The sequence below is a fragment of the Onychomys torridus genome, chromosome X, assembly GCF_903995425.1.
Source record: "Onychomys torridus chromosome X, mOncTor1.1, whole genome shotgun sequence".
Taxonomy (NCBI): Eukaryota; Metazoa; Chordata; class Mammalia; order Rodentia; family Cricetidae; genus Onychomys; species Onychomys torridus.
In genome coordinates, this window is record NC_050466.1 from 33,017,068 (window position 1) to 33,043,556 (window position 26,489).

Here is a 26,489-nt window from a genome sequence, read left to right on the forward strand (position 1 = left end):
AGGTATTAAAACTACTTTATAATTCTTTTATCCTTTCTACTGACCTAACTTCCAATTGATTTTATGAGGTTCCTAAATAGTATAGGGGAGTTTTTCTCAAAGATTTTCATTTATTTAAATATTTCTTAATCTTCATTAACTTTTCATTTACTCTGATTTAAAAATTGGTTTTGGTGGTGGTACTAGGGACTGGTGGTAGGTTTTGTGACTAGGGAAACAGTGTATCACTGAGCTATATCATTAGCTCTCTTGCTGATTTAAGTGGAAGTTTTAAGGGAAAAAATTCTCATGAGATAGTTTTCCTAATTAATTGTATCCAGCAAGTTCTGGATTGCAAAAGAAGTCTATCTTTTTTATACTGATATTTATATATAGCTCAGATTCATGATTTACAGTATTTCAGATGTTCTCTTGACCATAGAAAAATAACAGACATTTATAACATCCTATATTTTTTTGTTAGTGAAAAAGTACTACCAGAATAATTTTATTTAAATTATTTTTAGGAGACAAAATAAGAAAAATAACATGAATTAGATTTTTTTTCAATAACCAGTTTGCTTTTCCTGACAGAAATTGGAATGCCCCTAACCTGTTTGTAACAGTATTAGCAGCTCACATTTGAATATTGTTTTGTTGTTTTTCTTTAGATGTGTTCTTTGTGCCATTGTCCTGGAGCAACAATTGGCTGTGATGTGAAAACCTGCCACAGGACATACCACTACCACTGTGCATTGCATGATAAAGCTCAGATCCGAGAGAAACCTTCACAAGGCATTTACATGTAACTGTTTCATTTTGCTTTGTTTTAAAGCAATCATACCTTCCTTCAGGCTTTTATAGTGTTTTCCTCATTCAAAGCATTTCATTGTCACTATAAAGGCTGTTTTGGTATATAATAGTTAAATGATTTAGGAAGTGTAGCAGTTTATGAATGGGGTGGACTGTGCTGCTCATTTTTGTCATTTGAAAAATGAATTTAATTTAGTTCATAATTTTGTACTTTTCCCCCTCAGGGTTTATTGTCGAAAACACAAGAAAACTGCACATAACTCTGAAGGTATGTCTCATTAGGCAGTTTCATGTTTCAAGAAGAAATTTGAATAGAATGAGTGAATGATCTATTAACGTTTTCCTTAAGATCAATCTTACTATTAGATATCTTTATAACTCAGGAAATCATTAGAACAAACCAATGGAAATAAGAGCATTTTTAAAAGAAAACTTTTGCTCCAGAGGTCTTATAAATTATGTATTTAAAACTTAGGCCACATTAGGAAGAAACAATTGTAGGGGTGATATGTTTCTGTAAGGGTGAGAATTGGGATTCTTGCTTCTGTTAGCTATTATAGACAATGTGACTTTAGGAATACTAAGGTATTTTGGACCAGCACACATTCTGGGAAAATTTCAACACATTCTGGTAGCCTTATTCATGATTTTGCTCTCCATGGTTTCAGTTACTTCTGGTTTGTCATGATCCAGAAATATTAAGTGGAGATTTCCAAAAATAAACAAGTTTTAAATTACTTTTGATTACATTATATTTATGTTTTATTTATAGTTACTGCTGTTAATGCCTTACTGTGTCCAGCTTATGTCAGACTTTATCATATGTAGGTATGTAAAAGGAAAAAAACATTTAGAATTATTCATGATTTTGTGTATTGACTGGGATTTCTCACTGAGAAATAAGTGGAGATGTACTGTGCTTTTTTCCAGAAAAAAATAGACACCTTTATAAGTAAATTTAAAAATAGAAGCTTATCATTTTGTTTCCACTTAAATTTACAAATCTAGTTTAGTCATGTTTATATATTGTTAGCTAATTTGCATTTGGTCTTTAAAAGATATGGGGAAGTTCCCAAGTTGGATTCTGACTGGGGTCAAACTTTTTTTCTTTTTCTATTTTAAGTGTGTGGGTGTTTTGCCTGTAAGTATTTCTGTACACCATAAGCATGTCTGATGCCCATGGAGGCTAGAAGAGGGTATCAGATGTTCTGGAACTGGAGTTACAGACTCTTGTGAACTGCCATGTGGGTGCTGGGAATCAAACCTAGGTCTTCTGGAAGAGCAGCCAGTGCTCTTAACTGTTGAGCCATCTCTCCAGCCTTTGGTCAGACCTTTTCAAACAGATGGTTTTGATACATTTACTCGCAGTATAAAATGGATTAGATTCAATCTCAGATTAACTCATGTTTTCATTTAGCTTGAACTCAATCTTTAAATTTTTTTATTAGCTCCTAAGCCTGTTCTGTTCAAAATTAAAATGGATCAAATACTGATATTTTAGGAAGCAGATCCTTTTGAGATAGGGTATCTCTGTTATGTAGCCAGATCCACCTGCCCCTGCTTCCCAACAGTGCTAGGATTCAAGGTGTGTGCCACCATGCTGGGCTTTGCAATTTGATCTTTAAAGACTTAGCTATGGTCTGGAGAGATATAAAGCCTTCTTGAGCTGGGCAGTGGTGGCACAAGCCTTTAATCCCAGCACTTGGGAGACAGAGGCAGGTGGATCTCTGTGAGTTCGAGGCCAGCCTGGTCTACAGAGCAAGTTCTAGGACAGGCTCCAAAGTTATACAGAGAAACCCTGTCTCAAACACTGTCCACCCCACCCTACCCCCCAAAAAAGAAAGCAAAGTATAAGAGATCAGAAAGGGCAACCGGTTTTAATGTTTAATACCAGTAATTAGGTAAGTAGATTTTCTAAAGATTTATTTTTATTATTAGTGTGTGTGTGTGTGTGTGTGTGTGTGTGTGTGTGTGTGTGTGTGTTGGGGGTGGGGGGGTGGTTAGGAGTACATGAGCACAGGTGCACGTGGAGGCCAGAGGCATCAGACCCCAGCATGGCAGTTGGGAATCCATCTCAGATCCTTTTCAAGAAGGCTTTCTTGTTTGTTTTTTGTTTTTCGAGACAGGGTTTCTCTGTAGCTTTGGAGGCTGGCCTCGAACTCACAGAGATCCACCTGCCTCTGCCTCCCGAGTGCTGGGATTAAAGGCTTGCGCCACCACTGCCCAGCTACTTTGCTTTCATATTAGAAAACCATACTGTTTTCACATCTGAAGTCCACATTAATACAAATACTTTAAACTGCTGGCTAAAAATACAGTCATCATATACATGCATTGAAAATGCATCATGCTCAATGTTAATTAAAATTTTTGGAACAAATGATTTACTAGATGTACATGCTAACTATGATTTGGTCATCACACATTGTATCTGTGTATTGAGTTATTATTCTATATTCTACAAATACATACAATTAAAATAGTTAAATATAAATTCAACATCGAATATAGATAAGCAGGCACATACATATACATAAATAAAAATAAATGAATTTTTTAAAAAAACTTTATGCTTTTTTTTTTAAAATGGAGTGTGTAGAGGTAGATAGATAACTTGGAGGGTAAGAGCATTTGGTGCTATTCTAGAGGACTAAAGTTTGGTTTCTAGTATCCACATCAGGCACCTCACATCTGCCTGTGACTCCAACTCTGGGGTATCCAGTGCCCTCTTGTGGCCTCATTGGAAATAGACTGGCTAAACAATAAGAACAAAATACTTTCGAGGTGATAAAGAATGTGATTGAAAATCCCATACAACTATTTTTCTGATTTTCTTCACTCAGTTCTAGAACTGAATCAAAAACCTTTTGTGAAGGGTTATAAGTAGGGACTGGCAGTGTAGCTCAGTTGTAGGTGGCTTCCTTGGCATGCATGATGCTTTGGGTTCTATCCCAAACATTATATGAAAAAGGAAGAAGAAAGCATTGTAAGGAAGCTTTCCTAGTATTCTGTTCCTTCAGTGTATTTTAACAGTGTATTTATGCAGTGCTCTTTTATGATTAGAGTAGCCGTCTATGTTAAGAGCTAAGGATTAAGATTCATGATCTGATTAGTAGAAGTATATGAATATACTGGGACAGGATACTTGAGATACTTAAAGATGATTAATATATACTGATTAACATAACTGGCTCCCATTTTATTTCCTGCCTTCTAAAGCCAATAGTACCATCTAGTGGTAAAGCCACTATAGTGCAGACTGTATAAAGAAGGGAATTAAAAATTGGGTGTTTTTTTTTTTTTTACATTTATTTAGTGCGAGTGTATGTGTTTGTGTGTGTGGGGGGGGTGTGTGTGACAGAAACCAACTTGTGGGAGTTACTTTTTTCCTTCTACCATGTGTAACCCAGGATTGTACTCATGTCTTTAGCCTTAGCAGCAAGTGCCCTTACTCCCAAAGACCCAACTAGAATGATTTTGAGTTCCTTTTGCTGAGTGAGAGAGTTTTTTGGTTTTTGGTTTTTTTCAAGACAGGTGTGTGTGTGTGTGTGTGTGTGTGTGTGTGTGTGTGTGTGTGTGTTGTGGTGTGTGGTGTGTGTGTGTGTGTGTGTGTGTGTGTGTGTGTGTGTGTGTGGCTTTGGAGCCTAGCCTGGAACTTGCTCTGTAGACCAAGCTGGCCTCAAACTCACAAAGATCCACCTGCCTCTGCCTCCTGAGTGCTGGGATTAAAGGCATGCACCACCACCTCCTGGCAAGAGTTTTGATTCTAGTTCATACTTTATGAACAACTTCAAATTGGCTTAAATTTTTTGAGTTAATGGTATACTTCTATAGAATATCAGGCCCTTTTGTTTCCTTGGTATATAGTGTATGTTTATACTTACGTTCTGGAACTTGAGCCATAATCTTTATAGTCAGTGTTTTTTAGATGTATTTTTATTTTATGTGCCTGTATGTATGTCTGTGCACTACATGCATGCCCAGTGTCCATGGAGAAGGCCAGAAGGCAGCTCTGGATCTTCTGGAACTGGAATTCTGGGTTGTTACAAGCCACTATATGGGTGCTGGGAAAGCAAACATGCAGCTGAAAGTTTTCCTGTGTCCCATCCAGTCTGCAGCTGTTCAGACCCAAGTAAACACACAAAGGCTTATATTAATTAAAACTGCTCAGCCTTTAGCTTAGGCTAACTACTGACTAGCTCTTACACTTAAACTCAGCCCATTTCTGTAGATGAATTTCTAAACTGTCTTATTAAATAGGAAACACAGAGCCAAATACAGAGGTGTAAGCCGTAGAGATCAGAGCAATAGCCGCCAACTAGCCTTAGCTCACCACCTCACCTTAGCTTCTCAAGAGAACTTCTTCCTGTTTAACCTGTGCCTTTATTGCCTTCCTGTTATGCTTTCTCATTGGCTCTAAGCCCAGCCACATCACTTCTTCGTCACTGCCTGTCTATACAGACCTTTAGGGCTCTATGGTAGGTACTGGGATTAAAGGTGTGTGTCACCACACTGGCTGTGTCCTTGAACACACAGAGACTGCCTACCATGTGATGAGATTAAGGGCATGTGCTACCATTGTCTGACTTCTGTTTATGGCTATTTCCTCTGATCTCCAGGCAAACTATTTATTAACATACAAATATCACATTTCAGCATAAATAATCACCACACATTTCTGTTAATCTATATGTTGCCACATGTTCCATGGCTTTACCTGTGTGCCATTACATACTGCTCCCTGGATAGTAGGCTGGCATCTCCTCCTCAGCCTTCCTCTTCACAGAATTCTCCTTGTCTGCTTATCCCACCTGTACTTCCTGCCTGGCTACTGGCCAATCAGTGTTTTATTAAACCAGTGTACAAAAGTATCCCACAACACAAACATGTATTTCTCAAAGTTACATAAAGGGATTTCAGAGGTAGAAGAATTTTAGGTAATAATGATGTTTCTGGGATTGACTTGGGGAATTGGGTGCTTGATGGAGGACATCATTGAAGGTAAGGGAACTGAGTGGCTGGGTGTTTGTTGGCTTGCCCATATGGTCAGTTGAAATTAGCCAGAATGAAGACAGTGGAACAGAAAAGAGCTGTGTGCTGAAGAAAGCCTGCTGTGTGAGGTGACATGATCAGGAGTTGTTAGCAGCTGGGAGAGGAAGTGAGTGTCATAGATCCTTTCTACTCAGAGTATAGTCTATAGATCAGCAGGATGAGCAACATCTAGGAGTTTATTAAAAGTGTCTAATCTTAAAACTTACACTGACTTCCTAAAATGGACTGTTTTTTAACAAGATCAAGCTTGAGAAGTTTTGTCTTAGCTAAGTGGTGCAGATGAAAAGATACCTGGCTTTTTACAGAGTAGTAGAGATCCAATGGCTTGATAACATTAGTAGAATTTTCCTTGATGTGCCTAGTTTGCATCATCTACTGTGGAAGCTATGTATGGTATTTAATAGTGTTCTTAAACTCATGTTGCACTTTTCTATTCTTAGTGGGAAGTTTATGCAGTAAAACATGGGCAAGAATGAACAGAATTAAATTCTATGTAATTTGTCCAGTAGTGCTGTTTTGAAACAGGGTCTTATGATGTAGCCTATGTTGGCCTCCGGCTCAAGATCCTGCTGCTTTCAGCCTGAATGCTAAGACTATGCATATTAACTAAGCACTACATCTTTACATGTTTTTCCTGTGTGTGTCTGGATATATTGTTTATTCCTTTAGTTTTTTTTTTATTTTTTATTTTTATTTTTTTTGAGACTGGGTTTCTCTGTAACAAACAGCTCTGGCTATCCTGGAACTTGCTTAAAGACCAGGCTGGCCTTGGACTCACAGAAATCCACCTGCCTCTCCTGGAATTAAAGATGTACATCACCATCCAGCATCCTTTAAATTTTTTAAATTATTTTATTTTTGTTCATTTGTACATTTCTTTATTTTTTGCATGTGTTTGTGCATGCATGAGTATGTGTGTACATGCAGGGACTAAACTCAGATTGTCAGGTTTGGTGACAAGCAACTTTACCCACTGAACCTGAGCCATCTCTCTGGGCCCTCTTAAAAGCAGCATTTTAAAAACAATAAGTACAGGGCCAGGGAGATGGCCCAGCAATTCAGAGATCTAGATACTCTTACAGAGGACCTTGGTTTGGTTCCCAGCACTCACATGGCAACTAACCACAGTCTATAACTCCAATTCCAGAGGGCCTACACTTCTCCTAGCTTCTGCAGACACTGATGTACATTGTGCACAGACATATATATATTCAGGCAAAACACCCATACACAAACAATACAAAGAGATACAACTTCAAAAAAATTAAAATGAATAAATGTGGGACTGAAGAAAAGAATGAGTGGTTAAGAGCACTTGCTGCTCTTTAAGAGGACTAGAGTTCAGTCCCCAGTACTCATATGAGGTGGTTACTCCTTTAACTCCAGCTCCTGTGGGTCCATCATTCTCTTCAGGCCTCTGCAGAAAGCTGTAGACGAATTTCTAAACTGTCTTATTAATAAAAAACACAGAGCCAGAAATAGGGGTTAAAAGCCTGAGAGAGACCAGAGGAATAGGAACAGCCACAGCTAACCTCACCTCACCAACTCTGCAGCTTCCAAATGCGAGTTACTTTCTGTCTACCCACACCTATATGCCTTGCTGTTCTGCCATCTGATTTGTTCTCTGTCCAGCTATGTCAGTTCCTCTTCCTGCCCAGCTCTGTTGCTTCCTGTCTGTCTGTACAGACCTCCATGGTTAACTGGTATTGGAATTTAAGGCGTGTGCCATCACACCTGGCTGTTTCCAGTGTGGACTTGAACTTACAGAGATCCAGACAGACCTCTGCCTGCCAAGTGATAGGATTAATGTGCAAACATTCATGACTTTTGTGTTTACTTATAATGGCTTGGTTTTTCCTCTGATCTCCTGACAAGTTTTATTTATTAAAACACAAATAAAATATTACCATATTTCAGCACAAATAAAATATTACCACAGAAAGCAGCATGAATGTGCACATACACAAACACAAAAATAAATGTCTTTGAAGGTGCATATTGGTAACAGCAACTAGCTCTAACATATAACTAACAGCAACTAGTTCTAACATATAACTATTGCTACTGGTCAGTGCTTGTAGAAGTACATTACTAGGACAGTTTATAATCCCTAAACATTTGATTATCTACAAGGAACTAGGATTATGAAAATCGGTTTGTTTAAGATAACTTTTAGGCAATGGATACAGTCACTCAAACCTATAATCTCAGCACTCAGGAGGTTAAGGTAGGGGGAATGCCGTAAGTTCAAGGCCAGTCCAGACTACGGAGTAAAAACCTGTCTCAAAGAAAATTTAAAGGGGCTTTGGAGAAATGCAGCTGTTGAAGAGAGCCTGGGTTTCTTCCTAGTACCCACATGGTGGCTTATAACTGTTTATCACTCTAGTTCTGGGGGATCCGATGCCCTTTTTTGACTCCCTTGCTCACCAGGCACACAGGTAGTAAACATATTACATGCTGGCAAAACATCCAAACACATAAAATAAAAATAAGTAAATCTTTTTTTAAAAAGTAAAATAGAATAAAAATTGTGCTATTCTCATCAGTGATGGAAAACAATGCTCATTGTTATGATTAGAAAAGCAAAACATTTCTTATTTAAAACACTAAATAGTACAAAGGTGCTATTAAAATTACTTTAAAAGTTTTGCTACTTGTGTGTGTGTGCGTGCGTGTGTGCGTGTGTGTGTGCGTGCGTGCGTGCGTGCGTGCGTGCGTGTGTGTGTGTGTGTGTGTGTGTGTTGGGGGCCTTGTGCATACTACAGTGTGCATTTGGAGGTCACAGACAACTTGGAGTCAGTTCTCTCCTTCCATCATGTGGATCCTAGGGATCAAATTCAGATCTTTCTCAACCTAATGGTTTCAAAAGTTCTCTCTCCTCACTCTCTGGGACTAATTGGTATAACTGGTTTATAACCTAATACTTATATTATCCCTGAGTTTATGTGTATTCAGATATACTAATTGAATTTTCCTTCCCCCTTCCCCATCATGGATGTATATCCTACGATATTGGATCTGAGAATAGGAGCTGATAAAATTTCTTATTGAGAAATTAGTTTGTAGAATTACAATCAGTAACATGCTAATAGAAAACCAATGAATGTATTAGGAGGATTTGTGTAAAACTTTTATAGTTTGGCCCCAAGGCAAATCAATATTTTGTTTTTATGCCATTTTTAATAATAGCAAATACATTATCTTCTAAGTAGTTATATTAAAAATGTTTACTAAAACTATATGATGCATGTATGTGCCAGGGAGCAGATACAGAGGACAACTTTATAGTTTTGTTTCTTTCCTTCCACCTTTATGTCAGTTCTGGGGATTGAACTTAGACTGCCAAGCTTGAGCTGCAAACACCTTAACCCACCAAGCCATCTCAGAGGCCCATATAATGGGCCTTTAATTAATAAATATTTATAGTGAATAACTGAATGAAATGCTTTCTGTTAATTGTAGAATTCTTTTCTTATTTATGGGTAAAGAGCTTAATGAAACTTGATGCAGCTAACTCACAAATGGCTTTTTATTGCTTGCGAGAGCTTCTTTTTGTACTTAGGATATGTTCAATTACTCGCCAATTAGTGCGATCATAAATGGCCTTAAAGTTGAAGTTGTCCATTGAGTTATCACAAGGGATGAACTATGTACATCGATGCTTTCCAGTAGAACTGCAGTGATGGAAGCTAAGGCTCTGCTAACACTGTTGCCACTTGCTCAGTGTGACTGAGGTGATTTGATCACAACTGTAATGATGCTTGAAAGCCACACAACCAGTATCGCAGCACTCATTTTTACAGAATTAGAGTCAAAGGAAATAAGGTTACAGTGATTACGATCAAACTTTTTGTGTTCAATTATCTGAAACATTGGGTTGTGCTCTTTTTACCACAGACAAAGCCTTCTTGTTTCTAGGAGCCATTTCACGCTAAGAAAAAGCATAGCACCTCGAGACTCATGGAACTAGTGATGATTGTTAAGGTTGATCCATGTAAAGTTTTGGTTTCTTTTTGAGCAGCTGATTTAGAAGAAAGTTTTAATGAGCATGAACTGGAGCCCTCATCTCCAAAGACTAAGAAGAAAAGTCGTAAAGGAAGACCAAGAAAAACTAATTTTAAAGGGCTGCCGGAAGACACCAGATCTACGTCCTCCCATGGAACAGACGAAATGGAAAGTAGTTCCTATGTAAGTAGAAAACTAGTGGATTCTTCCTGTGTGTTGGAACATGAATAGTTTCCTTCAAACTGTCTACAGGTAAGTTTTATTTGTTTGAAGTGTTAAGTCCATTTTAAGTGTCTTTTTTTCCCCTTTTATATTTACAGCGAGATAGGTCTCCACATAGGAGCAGTCCTAATGACACCAGGCCTAAATGTGGATTTTGCCATGTAGGGGAGGAAGAAAATGAAGCAAGAGGGAAGTTGCATGTATTTAATGCCAAGAAGGCAGCCGCACATTATAAGTGCATGGTAGGCATGGTTCTTCTGTGTTTTTTTAAAAAATCATTTAGCTGGTAATCGAATCTAGTACTTTTGTTTCAAACATTGTTTCAGAGCTTTGCAGAGTGAAGTATTATTAGTTACTTTCCTCATTACTTTGACAAATACCTGACCAAAGCAACTTAAGAAAGGAAGGGTTTGGGCTGAGTGTAGTAGTGCATGCCTTTAATCCCAGCACTCAGGAGGCAGAGCCAGGCGGATCTCTATGAGTTCGAGGCCAGCCTGGGCTACAGAGTGAGATCCAGGACAGGCACAAAACTACCCTGTCTTGAAGAAAAAAAAAAAGAAGTTGTTACTAGATAGGAAGTCACAAGCCACTGAACCCAGCACTAGGGAAGCTGAAACAGAAAGCACATCTCAAGTTTGAGTTCAAGGCCAGCCTAAAACACACAGTGAGAGAACAAGCCACAGCTTCCTCACTTCGCCAGTTCCTCAGCTGGTCTTGTTTCCTCAGACTGGAAGCTTCTGTGTCCTCCTCCAACTGTGCTGCTCAAAGCCCGAAAGCTTAACCAGCCAAATGCTTAACTAGCTCTGGTGCCTGGTTTTCACACCTTATATATCTTTCTGTTCTCTGCCATCACTCCCTGGGATTAAAGGCGTGTGTCACCATGCCTGGCTGTTTCCAATGTGGCCTCGAACACACAGAGATCCGCCTGGCTCTGCCTCCCAAGTGCTGGGATTAAAGGCGTGCACCACCACTGCCTATCCTCATGTTTAATATTGTGGCTGTCCTGTTCTTTGACCCCAGATAAGTTTATTTCGGGGAACACACAATATTTCAGGGAACACAATACCACACTGGACTAGAGTTCACACTCTGTTTACCCAGAATTTCCTTTTTCAAAGTGTGTGTCCTTCAAGGACTCCCATGGAGGAGATTTTAGACATAGATGTTTTGAAAATAAAAGATAAGAAAGGATTCTAATCTGTATCACTAGTTGAAGCTTGCCTGTTTAAACTATTTTTTAAAACTTTCTGGGAATATTAAATAGTTGGGCAAAAACGGTGATGGTATTATTGAGAGAGATCTTTGTTATTTAAAGCAGGGTATTTAACCTTAGCTCCAATTAGCACTCTTAGTTGGGTTTTTAATTATTTCCATCTTGGTTTCTATTGTAATGAGACATGGAAATATTTAAAGTACTTGAGTTGATATTGATTCTTTAGGCAGTCTTTTGCTCTGGGAGTTATAGAAATATAATACTTTGTTACTGCACTGTTTAAACTTTTCTCATAAGAACTGTTAAGTGGTTATGTTCTGTGTTTTTCTTTTCTAGTTGTTTTCTTCTGGGACTGTTCAGCTCACAACAACATCAAGAGCAGAATTTGGAGATTTTGATATTAAAACTGTACTTCAGGAGATTAAGCGAGGAAAAAGGATGGTCTGTGATTATATTTGTGAATATATATGCTATAATATTCTTGATTCTGCTTTAAATTAGGGTGCATCCCCTATTTATCCAGTTATGCAGAAATTGAATAAAAAGTACTTAATGGTTTTAAATATAACCTGACCACTGATGAGTAGCTTTAAGAAGTGCAACCTTAGAGCTGATGAATGTGGAGGGCCAGTGGAATGGAAGCATCTTTCAAGTTTTGTTGTGAAAAATTTCGTTCAAGCTAGTACCAGATTCCTGTCTTCTATCTTGATTCATCAGTCACCGAGCATTTGTGGCACTTACTTCACCTGTGCTTTTCATTCTTACTGCTTGAAGTTTTTCACGTGTGTGTGTGTGTGTGTGTGTGTGTGTGTGTGTGTGTGTGTGTGTGTGTTTGGGTTGCTCCCGCCTGTGTGAGTGCATTTGGAAACAAGAGTCAGATGTCATGTGTCCTACCCTGCCCCCTCCTCCTTGTGCCTTTGAGATACAGTATTTTTCTGACCCTGAAGCTAGACTGGTGGACAGCAAGCCCCAGTGGTCTCCTGTGAAATGTCACCTTTGGTTCTTTCCCTTTTATAGATTTTCTCTTTGGGGTGTGTGTGTGTGTGTGTGTGTGTGTGTGTGTGTGTCTGTGTGTGTGTCTGTGTGTGTGTCTGTGTGTGTGTCTGTGTCTGTATGTATATGTATGCGTGTTTCTGCATGTTCCCACAGAGGCCAAAAAAGGAGCATTAGATTCCCTGCAGCTGGAGTTACAGGAGGTTGTGAGCCACATTGTGGATGCTAGATATATATCCCTTACACAATACAGGCCAGTACCTTCTCTTTCCAATCTCTGTCTCCTTTGTCTTTTAACTTTATGTGTATGGGTGTTTTGTCTGCATGTATTCATGTGCATCGGTGCCCATGGAGGACAGAAGATGGCGTTGGGTACTCTGGAACTGGAGCTAAAGACAGTGATGAGCTACCATGTGGGTGCTGGGAATTGAACCTGGTTCATCTGGAACAGCAACTAGTGCTCTTAACTCCTTAGCCATCTCTCCAGCCCCTTCTATCTCACTTTCTCTGACTTGTTGATGGACACAAACTATATTTATTTACTTTTTAAACTTGTTTGTTCATCCTCCATATTTCTGTCTACAGTGGGAATTACAGAGACTGGAGAGATGGCTCAAGGTTTAAGAGAATGTATTACTCGTTTAGACGACCTGAGTTAGGTTCCCAGCATCTACATCACAAACTCGCTGTATGTAGCTCTAGCTCCAGGGGGTCCAACACCCACTTCTGATTTCCACAGGTATCTGTACTCACATGTGTACATTTCCACACACAGATACACCATATATACACAATTAAAATAAATCTTGTGAAAACTTAAATAAGGGGCTGGAGAGATGACCCAGTGGTTAAGAGCCCTTGCCACTCTTCCAGAGAAACTGGGCTCAATTCTTAGCACCCACATGATGGTTTACAGGCATTTGTAACTACCATTCCAGGGGCCTTCACCCTCTTCTGGCCTCCGCAGGCACTGCTAGCATGTGGTACATAGAAAGACATACAGACAAAACACCCATACACATCGAATAAAATAAAGGCTGGGCGGTGGTGGCATACCCCTTTAATCCAGCACTCAGGAGGCAGAGGAAGGCTGGTCTCTGAGTTCGAAGCCAGCCTGGTCTATATATAGAGCAAGTTCCAGGACAGCCAGGGCTATACAGAGAAAACCCTGTCTCAAAAAAAAAAAAAATGGGTAGATATTAAAAAGATTTAAAAATAAAGTAAATCTTTTGAAAAATTAAATAAGGGCCTGGAGCATTGGCTCAGCAGTTAAGAGTACTGGCTGCTCCTACAGAGGACCCAGGTTCAATCCCTGGCACCCACATGGTACTCAACTATTTGTAACTCCAGTTTCAAGGGATCTAGGCATTCATGTGGTGCATACAGGAAAAACACTCATAACACATAATTTTTTAGAAAGGAATGAACTAGGAATTACACCTAAGGGCATGAATAGATTCAATTTTGACTCTTGGTACCATTCTAATATTACACAAGAAGGACTATATCATCCCATGGTTTACCTATCAGGTACATCATGGGTGGTTCTGGATGGGGTGGTCAGTCTGTTGTGAAACTGTCCTTCAGTCTTTCATGTGGTAGCTTCAGATATTTATGGTCCTTTTCCAACTCCACTAGGAATGACCTTTTCTTTGTGGAACTTCCTATTTTAAAATGTGACAATTATCTGTTCTTTAGATTCAGGTCATTTGGTTGTTAAATTTGATTACTTTGAAGCTGAAATCTTTAGTACTAACCGTATAGGAAAATCATCTATCCTCTTATGCAACAGTGCTGTGTTGTTTAACAGAAGTCTAAATAAGTGAGTGGGAGGGTTGGGGATTTAGCTCAGTGGTAGAGCGCTTGGCAAGGCCCTGGGTTCGATCCTCAGCTCCAGGAAAAGAAAAAGAAAAAGACAAAAAAAAAAAAAAGAAGTGAGGGGGACAAAAAGTCAGTTCTCTTGATAAATGTATTGTACACCACTGTTGAAGGTTAGGGTAAATGCTAACCTAGTAATCCCTGTATATACTCTGATAGAAATTAGTCCGTCATGAGCCTCCCCCACCACTCCAAAAATAAAAGGCTAGCTGCAGTTGATAAACTTATAAGCTGTTTACTATGCCCCCTTCCTGGAGAAGGGCTCTGAAACATTCTGGAGAAGGGCGACCTGCCTGTTTGCTGGTTGTCAATCCCACAGCATTATTGAGGAGAATCTGAGAAGTTTTGAGACGACTTCAGCACCATCAGTTCCCCTTTGCCGTTCTGGAATCTTAGTTGTGAGCCTCCCAGTGGAGAGATTGCTTTCCTGTTTTTCTCATTTTTTTCCAATCATAATAGGAAAGGATCTGATTTCAGGAAGGAAAAGGAATCAAATCACTAAAATACATATATTTTTCTTTTTGTACTTGGCAAAATTAAGGAATATCGTCTGTATTTATAGTCCAGCCATATATGGTATCACAGCTTTGATTATATGCTATGTAAATTTGCTTTGTTGGTGTATTTTGTAGTTTAAAAAAAAGCTGCTGTTTTCTTAATTTTTTAATACTTATTTTTGTCTGTGTGTATGTGTGTCTGCCTGTATGCACACATGTATGTGGGTGCCCATGGAGGCAAGGCATCAAGTACCTGGAGTTACAAGCAGTTGCAAGCTGCCTGTAACCTGTGAGTACCAGGTAGCTGGAGTTAAAGGCATTTGTGAGCTGTGCAACATGGTTGCTGGAAATTGAACCCTAGTCCTCTACAAGAGCAGCAAGGACTGGTAACCACTGAGTCATTTCACCAACTCCTGGCTGCCATTTCTGTATAAACTGAAGTAGTTGGCGAAAATATGCTTAAAATAGAAAAAATAAGATTGCCAGCTGGGCGGTGGTGGTGCACGCCTTTAATCCCAGCACTCGGGAGGCAGAGGCAGGTGGATCTATGTGAGTTCGAGGCCAGCCTGGGCTACCAAGTGAGTTCCGGGAAAGGCACAAAGCTACACAGGGAAACCCTGTCTCGAAAAACCAAAAAAAAAAAAAAAAAGATTGCCTAAACCTTAAAGTACTGCTTCTAATTATTCTTTCTTTCTTTCAACAGAAATGTACACTTTGCAGTCAGCCTGGTGCTACTATTGGATGTGAGATAAAAGCCTGTGTTAAAACTTACCATTACCACTGTGGAGTCCAAGACAAAGCAAAATACATTGAAAATATGTCACGAGGAATTTACAAGTAAGATAACAATTGTCCGTTTTCTTTAACATGCCAGTAAGTTAGTGTCCTTAGAACAATAGCACTAGTTTTCTTAATCTCTATTCTTTGACAGTGTTTCAGGAATGAGAGCTACAGTTAGTATTTTCCTCTGACTGTATGTGTTGGTCATTCACTAGTGAACACTCAGGCACAATACTATCTGTAGGAAACTTATGGTTTGTTGGGCTCTCCCAACAACTCTACTGTTTAATTAAATGATCAGACAAGTCAGTGCTCAATGATGAATTATGTAAGCATCTTGATGAAAGCGCTAACCTTACCTATGGTGAGAAGTGGTTAAGACTTTGCGGAAAAACAGAAAACAAAACTGCTGGAGAGATGTAAAAGACAGGTAAACATGGCACAGGTGTTCTGGGGTCCACATGCCAGATCGCAGAGATCTAATTCTAGGCTGCTTTTGGCCTTGAAATCACACATAGCTGCCTCCTTAGTGCTGGGGTTGAAGGTGTGGACACCTGGTCTAGCCTTCCAATCCTGTACTTTATCATCTTGCCAAGACATCTTTTGGCTTCTATCTTCACAACTATACCCTAGTCTAACTTATCAACAATTTCACCTGGTTAATCAGCAGTATGCATGTTCATTCAGCTTGTCTCCTTTTTGCTTCTGCTCTGCCTAATGTACTGGGATTAAAGTACTTGCTTGGTGTGTGTAAAGTTCTACCTTCAATCCTCACAAGAGAGCGAGACAGAATATATTCTATAATTTGGGATTGCACATCACTTTTTGTAATGAGTCTTCCACTTACCTATGTATCCATAGTAATTTCATTCCCTTCTTCACATGGAGAGTAAATTTGATAGGAATCCCTGAAGCTTGATTTGCCCTTGAGAGTTATGAAATACTTCCATGGGCTTAATGTACAGTAAAACAATAACTAATATGCAATAAAACAATTACTCTGAGGTCTCATGTTTGTGGAAAAATGAGTTGCACATTGAGTCATCAAGCCCTTTGGGTATCCACATAACATGCTAATGCTGTCAGGCCTTTAAGCAACAGATAATGTGAATATCATATAGAGATCAAACACATAGTAAGAGATGGAAGACTTCTATTATTGTGTAATGCTTGCTTTACTGTAATAGCAACAAACTGCACCTGTCTCATCAGTGTGTGTGTATAAAGTCACTGTAAACTATAAACATAAATGCAGCTCTGTAATCACAATGTTTAAAATTGGAAAATAAGTGTGCATGTGATCTATTATAAATTAATAAAGAAAAATCATGTCACCACCTTCCAGGTAAATGATGAAAGGCCACTTTATAACTTTGAGTGTCAATTTCTGAATCTTAGAGTATTGTCTCAATGGCACCTTTGCTAAGTTAGGAGTCATAATAGGGTGTCCAGGAGAAAAGAACAAATAGTTTATTTAGTGTTGAGGGTGGGCCTCAGAATCGCTAGACGTAGACTGGCTCTTTTGGGAAATGTCCATGTCTGTAAGATACCAGAGGAGTTTCAGTTCCATAGGTCTGCAATGAGGATCAAACTTGAGGTGATTCTCATGCTCATTCCTACTGGAACAATTAGACTGACAGACTTGTTTATTCAGATTAGGAACAAGACAAAGGTGCCAACTACCAGCATCACCTTCAACTGCTCTTGCAACAAGAAAGGAAAGAGTGGCTGGAGCATAGCTCGATGGTAGCATAGTTGACTGGAACATTCAAGAGGCTCCAACTTTCATTCCCAGCACCACAAAAAAACCCACAAATGAGTAATAAATACAATGATTAGTTCTTGTTACTGATGTTGTCTACCAAGCTAATGCAAAGGAATCAAGTCTAAACTCTGGAAAATTAATGAAAGCCCAGTAAGATTGCACAATATGAGATGCCTTTTAAAAGGCAATGCCAGTAATAACTAGTTCAAAAATGTGAAGGGAAGATGTTTCTTTCTCCCTGCTCATCAACTTTAACCAATTTTAGAAACATTTCGATAAGCAGTCAGGTGAAGCGTATTACATTTCTCAATAGCAGGATTTAGCATTAACAGATACCTAGTCACCATATTAATCTAGAAACCAATATAATGTTAAGCAAATCCAAAAATGTTAACAGTTTTATCTTAGAAGACTTAGTAGTAATTGGAGCATAATTTCTGTCTGGTAATTTGGTGTGCCCTGTGTAACAGGGAAAATCACAGCTTAAACAAGATAGCTCTTCCTTACCTACAAGGCTCACAGAGGAAAGATGTCAGATGGAGGAGGAAGCAGTTGTTACAATCCGTTTTCCATTTGTTGTATAGGAGACTCTTAATTCTACAGTGTTTTTAATGGTTGTGTGGTTTTTCCATTGTATAGGTTAATAATTCTTATTGGTTCCTGTTTTAGACATTTAGATTAATTTTTTAGCTGTCAGAAAAATTGTATTCAATGCTAGGTTGGCTTAGCTGGTTGTAACCTTGGCTAGAATGTATGAAACCCTGAGTTCAATCCCTATCATTAGCATAAAAACAGGTGTGTATACACCTTGGGATATGGAGGCAGGAGTTCAGCAGTTCAAGATCATGTTCTGCTACATAGCATTTTCAAGGTCATATGAGGCTACACAAAAGCCTGTTTTCTGAAAAAAGCAAAGGAAGAAAATCATGTTCCAGTGGCCACCTCTAAAACATATTTGCCCATGATAATTTAAATTGTTTTTCGTTCTTTTCGCAGTGCCAGTTGCAGATAGACTGTTGAGTTCCAATGAGTGTCTTTGTGCACATAGCTTACAGAGAAATGGACAAACTGGTGCAAATGCAAAGGAGGATTTCTGAATGAAGTGGCACCTGTACCACTTAAATATGGCTTTCCTTCCTTAACAGCTATTTTTGAACCCTGCATGTGGCAGGGGGTGGGGGAGCGAGGAGCACCCCAATGAAGGGAAATTATAGAATGGTTCTCCTGTAGAACAGTAAACAGTAAGCGCAGTCCCCACCTGACTTCTTTGCCCCCCCCCTCTCGGATCTCTGCAAACTGTCTTGTAAAAATCCCTAATTCTGCCGGGCGGTGGGGGCGCACATCTTTAATCCCAGCAGCACTCAGGAGGCAGAGGCAGGCGGATCTCTGTGAGTTCAAGGCCTGCCTGGTCTCCAAAGTGAGTTCCAGGAAAGGCAAAGAGCTACACAGACAAACCCTGACTCAAAAGACAAACAAACAAACAAAAATCCCTAATTTGTCTACTTGTCTGTTTACTGTCCTGAGTCCCTTTACTTGTGTTTCCTCTTCCCTCTCCATGTTTCCTGTAAACTTAAGTTGGTTCAAAGGTTTAAGTTCAGTTGAGGCTGTTTGAGGGAAGATACTTAATGGGTGGTGGTACTGCCTAGAGTGCTCACTCTTGTTATCTGAACCCATGGTTTAAAAATAAAATAGATGCGCAGTGGTTAAAAAGGACAAAGTCTTCAGAAAGCTGTTGAATGTTTTACAACAGGAAGGGAAATGGTGAAGAAAACTAGACGGAAAAGCTGGGCAAGAGTGATGCATGCTCATAATCCCAGCGCTCAGGATAGGGAGGCTGAAAGCTGAGGAGTTCTAGGACAGCCACAGCCACACTGAATTTGAGGCCAGCTTGGGCTATATAAACCTATCTCATTGAAAGAGAACAAAAATATCCTGAATTGGCATCACTTGTACCATAAGTTTGAGGCTCAACTAGGCTACATAAGAGTTTTGGACCTGCCTCTAGGACAGCTTGTTCTCATTGGCTATGTAATGAGACTCTGTCTCAAAAAAAAAAAAAAGAATACACCACCCACATAGCTTGTATTCAGTTGCAGTACTCAAAGCCATCCTTGCCTTCTGTTCTACAAAAATGTTACTTGTAAACCTTGTAAGAAATAAGTAACCTACTTTTTAAGGACTTTTTATTGATTCCTTGTGGATTTCACATCATGCATCCTGATCCCATTCATCTCCCTGTTCTTTGTATCCCACCTTCTGCCCGTCACTCCCTCAAACAAAATAAAATTAAAAAGGGGGGAAAATCTCGTCATGGAAGCTGCAGCATGACCCAGTGAGTCACACAGTGTACCCCCTTTAGTCCATGCATCTTTACTTTCAAGTATTCACTGCAATGAGTCATTGGTCTGGTTCCAGGCTTCTGCTGGGCCCTCTATCCACTAATGACCACAAGAGGGCACTGTTCCATCTTTTTCTGGTGTAAAAATGACCTAAAACTGGGTTTGATTCAACCCATCACCATCATCTTCTCCCCGTTCTTTTTCTTGTTACTATATATTAATTGTATAAAGGGGTTTTATTTGTTATAGCATGAATGTTACGTACTTCAATCACACTTGGCCCTGTTACTTTCTTCTGTTCCCCTCTAATCCCTATCCTTAAGAGTCTCCATTTTAGTTTCGAGGTCTCTCTAGCTCCTAGCCCCATACACTTGTCTTTGTGGAACTGATCTTAATTAACAGAATGGTCTCCACTTCCATCCAGTTTCTGCACCAATGCCAATGCATTCTTTCTGGCTAAGCAAAAGTGTATTGAGTGCACGAACCATATTTTCTTTAGATCACCTTTTCTGTGATTGTGTGTGTGTGTGTGTGTGTGTGTGTGTGTGTGTGTGTGTGTGTGTGTGTGTGTTTCTGGGGATTGAACATGTACATACATTCTAGGTATTACCTAACTTTGTTTTCTTTCCTTCCTTCCTTCTTTCCTCCCTCTCTCCCTCCCTTCCTCCCTCCCTCGCTCCCTCATTCCCTCCCCTTCTTTTTCAGCCAAGGTCTCACTAGGTTGCCTAGTCAAGCCTTGAACTTGCATTTATCCTTCCACAGCTAATGATCAAAAGCCACCTACATTATTTCTCTTTAAAACGTCATGAATTTCAAATATACAGTGTATCTTCCCAAATCAATATTTGCTGGAATAGCACGATGCTAAAAAAAATCACTCCAGCAACCACTTGCTTGTTTTTAAAGGGGAACCTACATATAAAAGGACTAACTCTGCCTTGATCACTGCTGCCTTAATCATATGATTTAATTATAGCATTATTGATAGAGGGACAGTTGAAAATCACATGCCTCTAAAAATGGACAGGATCAGTTATAGAGCATCCTGATAGACTAAAGCTGGACCTAAAGCTGACCAAACTCAGATTTTATTCCTGATTTGTATAAAATGGAGTGAGAGATAACCAAATAAAATAGTAATAAACAAATCCAGTTTGGTGCAGCTGACAAGCTGGCTGTTCCAATCCCAACTTAAAAAAGCCAGTGTTAGGAAATGAAAAGAAATCTGAAAGGCCAGTGTAGATAAGGAGACCCACCAAGTACAGTGCAGGGAAAAGAGCTGGTAAAGATATTCTGGGGAAGGCAAGGAAGCCCAGGAAGCAAAGGCACTTGAGGAGCTTGAAGAAGGCTGTGTCATAAAATACAAGCAGAAAGTAACAGGATATAGAGAATAGATCTCCCTCCTCCCCGCGTGTGTGTGTGTGTGTGTGTGTGTGTGTGTGTGTGTGTGTGTGTGCGCGCGCGCGCTCATTTGTATTCTTTATGATGTGGGTCCTGGGAATTAAACACCGGCTATCAGAGTTGGTAGCAAGCACCTTTAATGCATTCTTTGACCAGAGAGATGGCTGAGTGGTTAAGAGCATTTTTGCTCTTTGAGGGAAGGGATCCAGTGTCCTTATCTGGATTCTGGATGCACATATACACAAAGAAAAATACAAAGTAATTTTTTAAAGCTATATTTCTTAAAATGTAAATTATATGACTGAAATAAATCTGTAGCATTTGATTAGTTCATTTGTTTACATGAAAGTTGATTTTTGGATTTTGTTTTGGATTGTTTTGAGACAGGGTGTTACTCTGGAGCCCACGTTGGCCTCAAACTCGAATAGCCCTCCTGTCTATAAAACTTTTTTTTTCCTTTATTTGTTGGAGGCACACGTGTGACATGGTGTACATGTGGAGATCTGAGGACAACTTTTGGGAGGCCACTGTCTCCTTCCACCACCATGTGGGCTTATCCTCGGGTGCCTTTACCTGATGATGTATCTCATGGTACTAAGTGTGAATGAGGAAACCTATATATTGAAAGGGAACCAACCTCTGCTAATGATGATTTAATTAAATTCTCATCAACATTAGACAAAGGAGTTTGAGATGTTTGTCTTTCCTCCTTGTAGACTGTATTGTAAAAATCATAGTGGAAATGATGAGCGAGATGAAGAAGATGAGGAACGAGAGAGTAAAAGCCGGGGAAGAATAGCGACTGATCAGCAAGTAACCCAGCAGCAGCTCAATGGAAACTAGGTATGGAAGTTGATTTGATGAGCTCTGTTGTCAGAATACCATGCACACTGAAACAGAAAGACGACGTGCAGCAAGAATTTTAATCCTATTGTGTTGAGTTGTGAGTGTGCTGCCAGAATGCTGAGGATTGTATAGGCCTGCACAGTTGTTTGTTCTTTTCTTTAGTTGGTCAGTTTTAGAACCATAAAAATAAGCTGTTTACTTTATCAGTAAATATAGTCAGAATGTGGAATCAATAAGATACCCCTATTTCTCAATATTTTTATGTTGATTAAATTGCCTTAAACATCATATTTTACATGTTTTCTCATCTTTTAAACAGGTTCGTGGGACAGAGAGAGTTAGAAAACTGAGAATAAGACATCTATAACTCCTATGCTTTTTTCCACTCTTTTATAAAATAAAAAAGGGTTTGTAACTTTTTACTACCCAACTCTTAGATCCTTCATTGAACTGCCTAAAAACACCTTGTTTGTTTTCTGAGCCTTCACTAGATGGCTGAATTTGACATAATGATATTATGTAGCTGTAGTTTGCAGTTTCTGGGAAGCAATCAAAACACTATTAACCCTGTGTATACTGTCAGCAATTAAAGCAGACATTGAATGGAGTAAACTGTATTTCTGAACTGGACAAAGTTCTACTCTTTAGAGTGTTTAAGTATGTAGTGGATCCATGCTCAAAAGAAACCAGAAGAAAGTTCACCATGCAAACATGTCTCTGGTGGCAACACCTGGTAATTTGTGAACTTTTTTTCATACTCAAGCAATGGAAACTACAAATGAAAAGAACCTTTTTATCTTGGCTTTGACAGCACGTGTTAAACGTTTCTTCCGAGAAGCGTGCTGCAGCCTTCCTATGGTCCTTTTTAAAGTTATTCTCACTGACCAGCATGGACTCTGGGCAACTGGTGATGATAAGCTCTGAGCTCCAGTGCATCTGCCAAAATTCTCTTGACAGTACACCTTTCTGTGCTGTACAGAGAGCTTCTGGCAAAATAATGGGATCCTATCAAGATCAAAATAAAGCTTGGCAGCAGCAGATTAAACCTCTTGGAGATTAAAGAGGTTACCAACGCACTAAGGACGTTGGACATTATGTCTGAAACCAGTTCCTCTCAAGTGCCCTGTTGTGTGGAACACTTCACATATTGGCCCAAAGTACATCAGGAGGTCTTTTGTGCTAACAGAGTTAAAAAAAAAAAAAAAGAAAAAAAAAAGAAAGAAAGAAAAAAGAAAAAAAAGTCTTTGAGTAAAACAGTATTTATTTTTGATTTTGTGACCACTATTTTAGAAACTTTATTTAATGCTTTCAGTCATTGGTTTGCTTATGTATTGAATAGGCTTTTGTGCCCTGCTTTCTTCTAGGGCTCGGAAGTGTTTTCTTAATCACCAGATTTTTAGAAAGGATTTCCACTGGCATCTCTCGCTAGTGGCACTCTTCCACTTACCTGCTGAAGCACATTTATATATTTCTGTATGGCAAAACCAAAAAAAAAATAGTTATGGTCTGCCTAATATTACCGTAGCACCTCAGTATGAAAGGTAGGGATTCTGAGTTCTGAATTATTAATTAACCTACCACAATGAATCAGATTTGCAAATAAGAAACAACTTACTAACTTGACTGTACATTGATCTATTCTGCAGCTGGTTAAACAGCATTTTTAAATGTAACAGGTGGAAAATTACACTGTGCTTATTGACTGAATTTTTAAACTGCTAGTCCCTTAAGATCATGTTTGTTAAAGTGTGTATTTACACATTCACTTAAATCAAGGGACTCAATGCTTGCTTTATTTTAACCATCTTTTACTGTTATTTTAGAAGGAAACTAGCTTTAGTAGTGGATTGCCTTGTACGTCTTCTTTCGCTCTTATATGCCATGATGTGTATGTGATTAATTTTCAAGGTTCATCATGACTTGAAGTGCAAGGACAGATCTCAGTTTGTTTACCAAGCGATGTGACTTTTCCAAAGGATCTGTACTTTATTTCCTTATAACAGCTTGAAAACATTATTTTTTAAATCTTTAAATCACTGTGTCTAGGTAATTTTTACATTGTGTGCCATAGAACTTACCCATGGAGAAATAGAGCTCCTTCATTTTTGGACAACTACTGTAATGATTTTTTTAAGAAAAATGGAAGGTGCCAGGGGTAATTCTGGCCAGTCAATAATTATATAAGAACTTCAAATACTATAGCTGTCAGTTGATGGATTTGCTATGTAGTAAATGTATGACTTTGTATGGGTTTCTTCAGCCCTTTCTCTGCCACTAGCAACCAGAAAAGCACTTTACCTTTTGGTTGCTTAGATGAGTTGTTGACTACCTGTTTTTCTCACTGTGGTGTGATTGGCTAAATAACCTTCATTTAAAACTAAAGTCACATTAAAAAGTCATGTTTGGGTGTAAACTTCCAATATTTTGATTCTTTGTTCTGTTCACATTCTATGCTGAGTAAAAGTGCCTTACAGTGTAAAAATTGTACAGTACTTATGTTCCCAAGTAGCATCTTCATCACCTGGCTAGTAATTACATTGTGGTATTAATATTTAGATAAATGGACCTCAGCAGTGTATTAACTGTACATCTCTTAAGTCCTTAACTGTAGTTTTAATAAGCATGACATTATTTGGTAATATATGGCATTTACATCATTTCCAAAAATACTGCCATTGCTGTCAAATGCGTATTTTAGCCTGAAATTTTGATGCGTCTTTTCTTCTTGTTTTTCTTTCTTTGTTTTATTCTTTTTTTGTCATTATTAATATTAAAACGTGTAATCTTTGCAAGCGTATATTGAAGATTATTCTGGAGCATTTATTGCCTTACCAGAAACGTTAGTAGGAAATGTTCTTTAGAGTAGAAGGGTAGACTTGAGTTTCTATACTTTAACAAGTTCCTGGGGTGGGAGGGGGGTTTACTTTCATCTCATTGCTTAAAAACCCACACCTGAAGTAAATTTCATTTCAAGGATCAGCAGTTTCAAACTTGAGGTGGTACTTGTTCAGTATACACTACTCAAGATACTAACAGAGTAATGTGATCTATAGATCTGCTATTGAATTGAATCTATGTACTTGAACAAATGTGTGAATCTCAAATATTTCAAAGCAAAAGTGTTGTAGAATGTTGTTGCTTTTTGGAAAAGCACTGAAGTTAGACCAAGGCACAGTTTTGTTTTAACAGACATTTAAGTTAATTGTAAAGATAAGGAATGCATCATGGGTCAAAAATCAAACATTCCTCACATGTTATGTATATTTTGTTCCTGTTATTGGTTTTATTTTCAGAATTGTAGTTTGTAGTATTAGTTTCCTTTTATTGATATTCTTGCATATACTATTCGTTCAATAAATGAGTTCTGAATTTCAGATCTGTGTGTCTTTTTGTAAAAGTGTGTATCCAGGGTTGCTTGGTAACAGCAGTAGTGCTGTGTTCCTTGCACTCTTGCTTTACTTCAAGGTGAAATACAAATGTCTAGTGTGTTCAATAGCTTGAAGATAAACAAATATGGAAGGAGGGCTAGAGAGGTAGTTCAGTGGTAGGGATTGACCAGCATACACTTGGCCCTGCCCTCAGTCCCCTGGTAGGACAAAACAAAGTACATACCTCAAACAGCAGTTGGACTGCATGAGAGTGGTTAAACAAAAATGAATGTGATCAGTCCAGAGTTTCACAATATAACGATGTCGTCATGAAGAGGAGCAGCAACCCTTTAAAGACAGTAGAGTTGCATTGTGTCTTGCTCCTGCTAACACATAGTTCAGACCCCCGAAGCTTAAATCAAGTCTACTGCCAACAAGTCAGTGTGTAATTCTACAAATGAACACATCAAAATGCCTAGTTAGAGATTACCTGACAGGTAACAGGTCATTCAGCTAGTCCACCTGCATGCTGCTGGAACTTTCTTTGCTCATGTGTTGAGCTCGATACTACCCAGGTCAGAAATCAAAGTTTCAATTCATGGGCTGTATGTTTCTCATACATAGTTTCTAACCCTGCATTCTTATGGATGAGTGGCTGGAACATACAATAGTATGCTTTCCTACAAATGCTACCTACTGGTGCTTGGCACATATGTGTATGTATGTATTTAAAATCCATGACTAAGTTCATCTGAATGACTATAAAATATGGAAATGAAGAGTTACGTGGTTTTCTTTCCTAATTACAACTATTGACAGCTGCCTTATTGTTTCCATCTGCAGTCCCTAGCAATTACTAAAGGTCATACCAAAGCCCTACTACTATTTCCTAGGAACATTAAATGAACAGGCCATCTATGCAACAATTTAGAGCTAAGTTATATACAGCACAAGCTATATTGTTTTTTTTTTTAATGGTTTTTTCAAGACAGGGTTTCTCTGTGTAGCTTTGTGCCTTTCCTGGAACTCACTTTGAAGACCAGGCTGGCCTCGAACTCACAGAGATCCGCCTGCCTCTGCTTCTGGAGTGCTGGGATTAGAGGTGTGCGCCACCACCACCCAGCACAAGCTATATTGTTAAGGATGACCCTGATCTCCTGATTCTTCTGCCTCCACCTCCCAAGTGCACAGCCATGCCTAGTTTTCCTACCAGGTCCATCTTTTTGAAAAAGGATTGTGTGTGTGTCTGTGTCTGTGTTTGTGTGTTCCAGTTCTCAAGAAGGCCAGAAGAGGTTGTCAGATCCCCTGGAGCTGGTGTTACAGATATGAGCCATCTGA

At 38.9% G+C, this 26,489-nt stretch overlaps 1 protein-coding gene across 1 annotated transcript in view; it reads left to right on the forward strand.

The window, feature by feature from the left end:
- The window catches only part of Phf6 (PHD finger protein 6), a 44,334-nt gene extending 19,177 nt beyond the window's left edge, over positions 1-25,157 (forward strand). The window contains exons 4-11 of the mRNA XM_036174930.1: positions 651-784; positions 1,017-1,060; positions 9,866-10,032; positions 10,170-10,313; positions 11,621-11,725; positions 15,356-15,489; positions 21,654-21,780; positions 22,103-25,157. Of these exons, the coding sequence (XP_036030823.1) occupies positions 651-784; positions 1,017-1,060; positions 9,866-10,032; positions 10,170-10,313; positions 11,621-11,725; positions 15,356-15,489; positions 21,654-21,780 (855 nt within the window). The 3' untranslated portion in view covers positions 22,103-25,157. The remainder of the gene's footprint in view (positions 1-650; positions 785-1,016; positions 1,061-9,865; positions 10,033-10,169; positions 10,314-11,620; positions 11,726-15,355; positions 15,490-21,653; positions 21,781-22,102) is intronic.
- Positions 25,158-26,489: the final 1,332 nt, after the last annotated feature.